This window comes from Euprymna scolopes, chromosome 11 (assembly GCF_053919585.1).
Source record: "Euprymna scolopes isolate OS-2025 chromosome 11, ASM5391958v1, whole genome shotgun sequence".
Taxonomy (NCBI): Eukaryota; Metazoa; Mollusca; class Cephalopoda; order Sepiida; family Sepiolidae; genus Euprymna; species Euprymna scolopes.
The window spans coordinates 83,799,985-83,812,484 of NC_136492.1; the positions used below are offsets into that span (position 1 = coordinate 83,799,985).

Here is a 12,500-nt window from a genome sequence, read left to right on the forward strand (position 1 = left end):
AGATTTTATACATTAAATATAGCATACACATTGAATGATGACCACTGTTTTAGTTCAGAGTTTTACTAATCCAAAGCAACCAGTCCACAGTACTTCTCTGGACCAGCATAAACTACATTTATGAATTCATAAATACGCATGTGAAAATACGCACACAGAAAATCAACTCAATGTATTGCCATATTGTTGTATTATATATGTTGCAAACAATAATGGCTATATGTTAACAGCATATACTATAGTACTTAAATAAGCAGGTTTGGATGGTAAATTAATTTTAGAACAAGAATAAAGGCCGAAACCCTTTAAATGTTGGTGAACTAGGCTTTAACCTCTTTAACATATCTTCTAGACTTAATATGGGTTGTTTGTGTTTATTTTTTATATTATCTTCTTTCTTATATAATACCAAGCATGAAAATATTGTAATTTTCATTTGCTTTCCTTCAAGATAAGATTGTTTATATAACCAATATGTAGAAGCTTGAACAAATATCTAGTTTTTTTTTTGGTTTTTAGAACCCCGTCAAAAAATAGTGCATGCTGTCTGGTAGTGGTGGTAGTGGTGGTGTTGGTGGTGGTTGGGGTGGTGGAGAAGTATTTGTCATTGTGGGTGCCTTTAGTGTAATGTCCTGTCCACTTATTTGCCAAACTCCATTATCATTATAAAGTGTAAACATGAACGTCGTGTTAAAATCTATAACTACATTGAAACAGAGTGTCTAAACTTGTGTGTTTTTGTGAAAGATTCGAAATTTGCATTAGATTCATCGGAATTGATATCTTTTATGTGATTCTTACAACTCTTCAATTGATGTAACTTTCAAGATTTTTCAGTGCGTGTTGTCGAACTCTGGAAGTATTAAGTCGATTCTTGGAATGTATAGAGAACTTAACTCTTCATTTAAATGCTGAGTGTAGATTGTTTTTCTTTAGCCTATAAGGGCTGGCTAAAAGTTTTAAGTAATTATTATTTTCATTTAGAGTTTTATTTGTAGTAAATAATTGGAATCTTTTACTACTACTTAACTTTAGTCGTAATAATTTGTATCCGACCGGTTGCATATTTTGCATATTAAGAAGAGATGTTATCAAACTACTATAATACTATGTATTAACCCCCTGGGCATATTTTAGTGTCAAGAAAAATGGTACAAGGTATACTGTCCAAAGCAAGGCTAATGTGTGGAAGACTCGTTTCTTTAAAAGTGAACAAAATATATTATACTGCATTTCCGCTACAAGGGAGACGTGTACTGATTGTAAGAATGATATAATAAGCAATGCAATTTAATTGAATTTAAAGGATAATATGAATGTTTATTAATACAAAAATGTAACTGCAGTCCTGGTGCTCTTTTCGACGCCACTATCCCCGTTTTACCTTGTGAGCAGCAGAACTGCATCTCTTCATTATTGAGCTCCTTAGATGGTATTTATTTGCTCCCCCACTGAGCAAATTAGGCACAAGGCCGTTTTTAATGTGAGGTAAAAACCAGCTCCCCTAAAAGTAGGCAAAAAGGGGTCACTCTGGTTACCAAAAATAATAATTGTCCCAGTATAGAGGGTTTCCCCTTCATTGACTGGTACAAATTATCTTAAGTGTAGTATCTGCCGGAAGAGATGGTATTTATTTGCTCCCCCACTGAGCAAATTAGGCACAAGGCCGTTTTTAATGTGAGGTAAAAACCAGCTCCCCTAAAAGGGGTCACTCTGGTTACCAAAAATAATAATTGTCCCAGTATAGAGGGTTTCCCCTCCATTGACTGGTACAAATTATCTTAAGTGCAGTATCTGCCGGAACAGATGGTATTTATTTGCTCCCCCACCGAGCAAATTAGGCACAAGGCCGATTTTTAATGTGAGGAGTGAAGGGAGGGGGAAGGGAAAAAGGGGACCAGCTCCCGAGAGGTGGGAAATGGGAGCTGGTTAAAGGTCAGGCATGTGGGGTTGCCCCCACATCTGGTCTTTGCTTGCAGTATCTGCCGGAACAGATGGTGTTTATTTGCTCCCCCACTGAGCAAATTAGGCACAAGGCCGTTTTTAATGTGAGGTAAAAACCAGCTCCCCTTAAAGTAGGCAAAAAGGGGGCACTCTGGTTACCAAAAATAATAATTGTCCCAGTATAGAGGGTTTCCCCTCCATTGACTGGTACAAACCATCTTAAGTGCAGTATCTGCCGGAACAGATGGTATTTATTTGCTCCCCCACTGAGCAAATTAGGCACAAGGCCGTTTTTAATGTGAGGTAAAAACCAGCTCCCCTAAAAGGGGTCACTCTGGTTACCAAAAATAATAATTGTCCCAGTATAGAGGGCTTCCCCTCCATTGACTGGTACAAACTATCTTAAGTGCAGTATCTGCCGGAACAGATGGTATTTATTTGCTCCCCCACCGAGCAAATTAGGCACAAGGCCGATTTTTAATGTGAGGAGTGAAGGGAGGGGGAAGGGAAAAAGGGGACCAGCTCCCAAGAGATGGGAAATGGGAGCTGGTTAATGGTCAGGCATGTGGGGTTGCCCCCACATCTGGTCTTTGCTAGTCATAGCTAGTCATAGCTTGCAGCATCTGTCGGAACAGATGGTATTTATTTGCTCCCCCACTGAGCAAATTAGGCACAAGGCCGTTTTTAATGTGAGGTAAAAACCAGCTCCCCTAAAAGGGGTCACTCTGGTTACCAAAAATAATAATTGTCCCAGTATAGAGGGTTTCCCCTCCATTGACTGGTACAAATTATCTTAAGTGCAGCATCTGCCGGAACAGATACTACACTTTGATCTTGTCGCCCGGCCCTCCGGCCAGTCGTATCTGCCGGAACAGATGGTGTTTATTTGCTCCCCCACTGAGCAAATTAGGCACAAGGCCGTTTTTAATGTGAGGTAAAAACCAGCTCCCCAAAAAGGGGGCACTCTGGTTACCAAAAATAATAATTGTCCCAGTATAGAGGGTTTCCCCTCCATTGACTGGTACAAATTATCTTAAGTGCAGCATCTGCCGGAACAGATGGTATTTATTTGCTCCCCCACCGAGCAAATTAGGCACAAGGCCAATTTTTAATGTGAGGAGTGAAGGGAGGGGGAAAGGAAAAGGGGACCAGCTCCCGAGAGGTGGGAAATGGGAGCTGGTTAAAGGTCAGGCATGTGGGGTTGCCCCCACATCTGGTCTTTGCTAGTCATAGCTAGTCATAGCGCAGTATCTGCCGGAACAGATACTACACTTTGATCCCGGCCCGAAGGCCATTTATTGAGCTCCTTAGATTCAAAAGAGAGATTTCAATGAGAATAGTTTCTCCCCACGTTCTGCCGGCTTTTGCAATTTCTTCCTACATACGTTTTAACTACTGTATTAACATGCAGAACGTTTAATATAATGTGAATAAACCTATCGCTACAAACACTTCACTTACGATTAAGAAAATATTTCGAAAGTTAGAGCAGCACTTTAAGTTTCACTGGCAATGTGCTGTGGGATAAAACAGACTTGCTTTCGGGGAGGCGGATATCAAGTCACAATTGAGAACAGAAATAATTTGAAAAACTGTTTTTTTTCAATCAGCACTTCATATTGCCATACTAGGGAGATATGCAAACTAAAAACTTTAGACAAAATGAAAAATAAATGTAATAGTAAAAAAGAAGAACGTTTAAATAAAGGGAACGATTTACTTAAGTATATGTATATATATATATATATATATATATATATATATATATATGTATATACATATATATATGTTTGTGTGTGCATGCTCATATTAAGTATATATATATATATATATATATATATATATATATATATATATATATATATACACTCATACCAGGTTTACAACATAATTCTGCGGTTGTAAACTTTTTAAATTCAAATGGGCATATTGGACATATCACAGATCAAATAAAAAAAATATTGATCGAAATAAGCAACATTAGAATCAACACACTTTGATATCGAAAAACACATGTATTCATGTCAGTAACCTAAGAAAATATTGCGTTCTGGTGGCGATGACGTCGCTAAAGGCGTTTTTGATATGTTTTATTTTTTTAAGCACCTTTCACGCAGAAAGTTAACAAGTTGCTCGAAAAAGTGGAAATCGGTAGGTGGAATGTCTGGAGAGTATCGCAAATGAGGCAGAGTTTCATAGCCTAAGTCGTTCACCTTTGCAGGGTCGGTTTAGCTACTTGCACTTAGACATTGTGGCGAAGGAGAATTGGGCCTTTTCTCTTCAGTTATCCTGGATGTTGTTGTCCAAGTTTCTAATGGATTTAATCCATCTGTTGACAGTACTTCTACGCCGTAATAGTTTCGTCAGCAGTCAAACCGTAATGGAAGAGTCCGATCGCGACCACCGAGCCGTCAGTTTGACCTTCTTTTGGTAAGTTTCGTTGAACTACGGCAGCGTCTAACCATTTAGCTGACCGTCGCCGGTTGTTGTAAAACTCACTTTTCATCGCAAATTACGCCCCGGTCGAGAAATGAGCCCTTCTTGTTTCGTGAGACAAGAAAACATGAGACTTCATAACGTCGATTCGTTTGCTTGTTTTACAATTCGTGAGGAACCCATTCATCACATTATTTTTCCTTTTTAGTCGCTTCTAAGTGGTTAAAAATCGTCATAATTTAGAAGCATATTATCTTAATTAATCGACGTGTCTCATCATTACGTTTATCATCTTTAAGAATCTCGTCGCCGCCAAAAAGTTTCTGAAACGACCCTTGTGCTGTGCATTTATTAATAGTTCCGGGATCAAACGCTTCATTGATATCGCGAGCATTTTCAGCAGCGTTTCGGCCTAGCTTGAACTGAAATAAGAAAAGTGTACGAATTTGATTTTTGTCCATCTTGTATTCAACGTCTGTAAAAGAAATTCGTAATTTGTACGATTAGAGAGAGCGAAAAACTTTATTAAAAATGATGTATATAATAAAGGTTTTCCAATGAGCACTTATTTGGAAAACATCATTTAGAGTCAAAATTCAAAGTTCCGCAAGACCTTTGTTTTTAATCTAATCTCTCTCTCTCTCTCTCTCTCTCTCATATACGTATATATATATATATATATATATATATATATATATATATATATGCATATATATATATATATATATACCATAGGAATGTCGTGTGACCATTTGTAAACAACTTATTATAAGTTTTTTTTCTTATTCAACGGTTGATGATTGTGACATTTTACCGACTATTTTATTTAATCGCACCCCGAACGATTCATGAATATTTCGTCTTTATTGTGACGATTAACATGCATACACAAATCCTACAGTCTCTTATGATGGTATAATAATTAAATCAAATAAATGAACGTAAACCGCTAACTATATTATATTATATATCACTTATTGCATAACTGGTGAAATTTTAATATCCATTTATTTACCATGTATATATTCGTTGTAAAGTACGCCTCAGTTTACCCAAGTATAATCTCATCACATGTATTGCACATGCATTGTACACACACGCACACACACACACACGCAACTACAAACGCAATACAATTATAAAATAAATGAAACTTGAACCATTGACTAGAGAACACCAGGTATACCCGATTCACATGAGCAAAATAAAAAAAAAACACTAAGAATATTTAATATCTCAACTGCGAAATTCAAATACCCAATTATTTGCCATGTGTATATTCGTGGTAAGGTGCGCTTCAGCATAGCCAAGTAAAATATCGGCACATGTATTACACACGCATTATACACGTACGCACACACGCAAGCAACTGCAAAAACACACGAAAACAACAACAAAATAAATGAAACTTAAAGACTAAGTATAGTCTATTCACTTGAGTAACCAAGCAAGAATATTATATATTTCCGGTAAAATATTTCTGCATTACCGGTAAAATTTTAATATCCATCTATTAAACATGTGTATATCCGTGGTACGCCTCAGTATAGCCAATTCAAATGTCGTCACATGTTACTACACACGCATTAAACACATACACACAAACAACAACAAAAACATACGCACACATTTACGCGCTCGAGCGTGCGTGCGCGCGCGTGTGTATGTGTCTTTGTGTCTGTGTGTGTGTATGTGTGTGTCTGTGTAAAGAAAATAGGTTCCAAAAATAACATCATTTTTTTTTTACAGCGAATGGACAAGGCATCCATTGAAAATTGCATTTTGCTTATGACTGAACTCGGTCATTCATGACCGGGAAATGTCATCTCTGTTTCAGATATTGACGGTGAGAAATATGTTAAAGCAACCGTTCCTATGAGCAGGCCGTAGAACAGAGATCCCTAATTAAATTCCTGACATTCGGGATTATGTAGAAAAAATATGAAGCACAGGAAATCACCCCCTCCATATATATATATATATATATATATATATATATATATATATATATATATATATATATATAGACAGAGTATTTCTGATTATATACATTTTTAATTACCTATTAAATTGATTATTTAATTGTAATTGAACTCCATTCGATTCAAAGTTGAGGGTGTAAAATCCCATATGTAAGTTAATAAACCAAACACAATAGACACATTGCTTGAAAATAATCGATGCGTTATTACGTAAATACTACTTTATTTATTGCATAGAGTTTTAAAAATCGAACTTCTAGATAAGGTCATACTCGCCCGAGACGCAGGGTTGAAGCAAATGTCTGGAATAGTATTTCAATTTTAAATGCAAGAATTATTTTTGTAATAAAACATATACAAAATATACTTTTCAATTATTTATTTTAATTCAAACTTTCTCACTTTTAAATAGGCTACTTTGACACACACGCACGCAAGCTTACGCATACACACACACACTCAAACAAACACACTTACACACACACATACACATATATATATATACATATATATATATATATATAAATGGATATATATCCCCCTAACTTTGATCATATTACACGCAAAATATGTGTAAATACGAAGTATTAATCATTGTTTTGATGATGAATTTGGAAGTCGAAACTAAGAAAATAACTATAATTATTAAAATAAAAGGCAGTGCCACAGCATTTTCTATATTCTTTGATTTAGTCAACAGAAAATGTACCTGAATCCAGAAACATTACGTGCATTAATAAACCATGAAACAATTGAAACAATCGATTAAAAAATAATCAATTAAACTACTATAAAGCACCATGCAATTATTAACAATAAAATTATATGCAATATACGATTCTTATTCTACTCAAATACAAAAAAATAGAAATACTAGAAACGGAACATTGATGTTTGACAGTATCTATCTAAGTGGATCTGGAATTTTACTCGCATATATTGGCATACGAATATATATATATATATATATATATATATATATATATATATATATATGTATATATACACGTCTGTTAGAGCTAAATGGAGAGGGAAAGACAGCGCATGTATGATATTTGTATATATATATACATATATATATATATATAAGATAGTTACAGAAAATTGAATACTTTATGAAATATTTAATATTACTTTTCTAAAAATGTTTTAAGCATACGCACACAGGTGCTCTTTTTTCTTTTACTCTCTCTCTCTCACACATAAAATACATTCACAGAATGCATACATACATACATACATATATATATATATATATATATATATATATATATATATATATATACATTGTATATTATTGACATGATACGTTTTCTCTTTATATTAAATTAATATAACGTCAAGAGATTGGACTATCTTATAAGAAAAATATTTCAACAAAAAGTTATTTACAGAATGTTATTTTATATACGCTAGTTAAAAAGGCAAAATTTGTATATATATTTAATCTATTACACATAAATAATCTTCTAGCCATAATACGGTATAGGCAAGTTTAATCAACCTTACCGTACACCAGAAAAAATGCGTTAGCCAAAATAAGTCAATTCATCTGCCAAGTTGTACACAGGTTAATGAACGTAAATCAGTAAATGCATATAAATATGTTGTTCATATTTATTAGTTGTTGGTAAGCTGTCAAAATGTAACACACACTTGCGAGAAAATTAGCGTACAATTTAATATCTTTTAACATGAGATCCGTGCACAACATTCGGCAGTTCAGCTTTGTTTACATAAGTGTCTGTTGGATGAAGACAAACCGGGAATACGCACACACACGCACATAAAGCTCTCTCTCTATCTCTCTCTAAATCTCTCTCACACACAGATAAAATAAGTATATATATACACCCGCGTTATTATTTGTTTGTGTATGCATGTCTAAACCTTTCATATTTTAACGAGGAAATATTATTTTATCCATGAAATGCATAGTATATGAAAGTCTTATAGATAATCAATAAAAACATACCGTAGAAAGGAGAACACGAACATATACTTAGATCACATATAGTTCGATCTGAAATGAAACCTTTTTCAGAAATTACTACATATATATATATATATATATATATATATATATATATATACATATATATATATATATATATATATATATATATATATATATATATATATATATATACATACATGTGTGTGTGTGTGTCTGAATATTAGATTTAAAAAAAATCGGTGCCCTGGCAATTCCTGTCTACCATCATTAGCCACGTACTAAGCATTTAATATCCGATTATCTATCTCTCCCTCTATACATATACACACACATGCATACATGCACGCACACACACGCGCATATATATATATATATATGCACATAAACATGTATATATATATATATATATATATATATATATATATATATGTGGGTAATTTTATGTGTGTGCTTTAGTGTTTATGCGGATATGCATTGATAAATACGTGTGTGTACATCGGTTAAGTCTTAAAAAAACACGTGTTCTTTTTCCCTAATTCTTTTAGAAATTATGATCATCCCTACCTCGCCGTATGTCCATTTAATGGTAATAGGGTCCACATCGGGCTGCCGCTTCCATACAAGTACATCTCCATAGTAAGAACAATTCCGGTTTTCATTTGTTTTTGAATTAACAAAACCGAAAAATATAACAATCAGGAAAAAATCACGATAGAGGCACGAGTCAGGCATCGTGCGTTATTTATTTTTTGTTTACTGACACTATTATAATATATAAATATATATTATCTCTCTTCTTCAATAAGTATATTCTTTGTTGTTAATTTTTTCGAGTAAGATCGATATAAGTATATATTTATACATATAGAAAATATATTGAAATAATTAACAGATATGAGTCGATAATAAATAATTCCAATGCGTTAGCACACTGTAATCCTTTGATTTTTTAAAAATTAATTCTCCATTCTTCAGTTTTAAGTATAAAAATGGTAAATACGCCAGCGTTGTGTTATTCCGTTGGAACCTAACTCACAGACAACGTGAGAAAGTTTGATAGAAAGAAGAAAGCAAAAGAGAAAGGTCGTATTGACTATGAGAGACTATAACTGAGTGCTGATTTAGTCAGTGGCAAGCATGCGACTGCGACTGGCAAATAGGCATTGAGTCAAGCAAAGGCAGTGAGGCGGCGTTTAGGGGGAAGGAAGCTCTATTATACGGAGAGTGTTAAGGAAAGAAGCAGGGGAATTACAAACCGAGGATGTTCGCTGGAACCGGGCAGTTTTGATGATCGGATGAATAAAAAAATCATTGAAAACGTAGCAAAACAATCTACTCGGAAAGATATATGTGTTGTAACAGTGTGCATCTTGCCAGCATTCGAGCTAAGATCAAAGTATAGCTCCTGTTTTGTACACAAAAGGAGGAGTACAGGTAATTGCCGACAGAGATATTATAGGAGGGTATCAAAAGCCAATTTTTGTAGGAGGTGGATATTCCTGGAATAAAAAATTGATTTTGAATTTAATTTGCACTAGTACGAAACAAGTGCACACAAATGAAAATTATAAAAACATAAAAGAACGAAAAAATAATCAAATTGAGAGAAATAACCGTATTATGCAAATAAAGCTTCGAACCGGTCTAACAATATTAGCATAACTGAATTCACACACTCTGTCATGGGTGCATACGGACAATGATACTTGGATGCTCGTTCACGCAGATGCACAAGCCAAAAGTTATACATGTGGAGTCATATTGCTAAAAAAATGCATACACTCAGACACACTTACACAGACCCCACACACATGAAAACACCTAATCTTATGCAGCCTCTTGCCAACCCTTAACCCCCCACCCCACAACACACACACATATATATATATATACACACACATATATATATATATATATATATATATATATATATATATATATATATATATATATAGTGCTAGGGTACTTGCTAGGGTACTTTTGCTAGTATAAATATATATATATATATATGTGTGTGTGTGTGTGTGTGTGTGTGTGTGTGTGTGTTTGTGTGTGTGTGTGATCCACGTACAGTAATATTTCGTTGTTTCACAGCTCATCAGCGCGGTGAGACAGGCAACGGCCTCAAGTCAAGATCGAAATGTTTATCTCTCTCTCTCTCTCTCTCTCTCTCTCTCTATATATATATATATATATATATATATATATATATATTTATACTAGCAAAAGTACCCGTTGTTTCAAAAACAGCCTACAGAAAATGGACTCTGATTTATGAAAGTACTAGCAGGGCTACCCGGCGTTGCTCGGGACCGTATAAACAATGAAAAAACAAAAGCAGATATTGAACATATGTTTGATTCTTAGGGGAGAGGAATCTTTCATCTCTATGTATTATTTGTTTTATCTACCCTAGGACTGATATTGTTCATGTTTTATCCCTAGCATAGGTAATTTACAGCATGTATATGAAATTGTTTTACCTTAGGGAGAAGAGAACAGGTAATATACAACATAATGTGTCTATATTACATCCCTGGCAACGCCTAGAAACCAGCTAGAACATGTATTTCAGTCAATCTTTATTATATCCTGGGCTATGCCGGGAAACCAGCTAATCTCTTTTTAGTGACTTGACCACCAAAATACCTCCCTAAGTGTGTCCTTTCTTTTGAACTTATTAGATATAGGTATCTAGAAATGTGTGTGAAATTTTGTTGAATGCATTGTTCACTATGATTTTCTTATTGTTCTACACAATATCAACTGTAGCGAAATAACACAGTAAACTTAGTGTAGTGTTAGAATAAAGAGCAAAGGAAAAAATTAGAATCATATTTTGTAATTGCAAATCTAAATTTGCTAGCATGTACCAGTATTTGCCAGGTTGTGGAAATTTGGAACTTATAACATATGTAGTGGCCTTTTCCTAGATACCTATTGCTAAAAATTATACTTTCATTTTGTTAGAAAAATCTCTCTTCAGATGCCCTGCATCATTCAAAATAAAAACAAATATTTTTATAATTGTTTCAGTATATTGCTACACAATGTGAAAGTTTTTAACGTTTGTAAAAAAAATCATGAATGTGCTTATATTGCAAAAAAGAAAATATCAGTGCACAGTATTGAAAGTGTTTGAGATTCAAAAGTCTGTAACATTTCTACTAACTTCATAAGATGTCATGTGAGAAACTGAATTGAATATCAAGACATTATCTGAAGCGTTTTTATTTTGGTGTAACATGTGTTTACAGTGAACCTTAACTTTTAATAAACAGATTGGTATGCAATGACATAGGCTAAGAATCTTTAAAATATATATAAATTGGAAAAATGTGTGAACAAATGAAAAAAAAATGATCCGCTCCACTTGATGACATCAAGCACAGTAATATTTTAGTGAAGAAAATATGAAATTGATGTTCAGTGATTAGTTTGGATGAATGAGAAAATGTAATTGTTTGATGCATAAAAATAACTCAGTTGCTGTATTTGATATTAAGCAGCAAAATATAGTGATTTGAATATTTGGGAAAACATCAAACCAGATTATGTAAAAAGAAAAAAAAAAGATGAAATTAGAAAATATATATTTTATGTTTATGAGTTCTGCCAATCAAAATTTTGTGGCAGAAATTGGGTGATTACCATGCAATTTTATTTTGGTAAAATTCTTAAATTATTAGAATGTTTATTATAATTTCTAATTAGTGACTTGTTATAATCAAAATCCGCCCTAAAGAGTGTCCTTTCTTTTATTAGGTATCAGAGTAGGTATCAAGATTTCTACTTCTATACAAATGTGATATTTCAGATCTGTACATAAAAAATTTGTTGAATATACAGGTTGAGAATTGTTCTGTGTCGCTCTCTCTCACACACACACGCATTCTCACTTTTATAGATATAATAGATAGATTACTCTAGATATATTTCCATATGTCTGAATACCCTATATACAAATTTTCAAATCTGTAGATAAAAAAATTTGTTGAGTATATAGGTTGAAAATTGTTCTCTCTCTCTCTCACACACACATTCTCAATTTTAGAGATATAATAGATAGATTATGCTAGATATATTTCCATATGTCTGAATACCCTATATACAAATTTTCTAATCTGTAGATCAAATATTTGTTGAATATATAGGTTGAAAATTGTTCTTACTCTCTCTCT

At 33.6% G+C, this 12,500-nt stretch overlaps 1 protein-coding gene across 1 annotated transcript in view; it reads right to left on the reverse strand.

Moving 5' to 3' along the window:
• The window catches only part of LOC145287952 (uncharacterized), an 881,042-nt gene extending 871,587 nt beyond the window's left edge, over nucleotides 1-9,455 (reverse strand). The window contains exon 1 of the mRNA XM_080135905.1: nucleotides 8,884-9,455. Within this exon, the coding sequence (XP_079992031.1) occupies nucleotides 8,884-9,051 (168 nt within the window). The 5' untranslated portion in view covers nucleotides 9,052-9,455. The remainder of the gene's footprint in view (nucleotides 1-8,883) is intronic.
• Nucleotides 9,456-12,500: the final 3,045 nt, after the last annotated feature.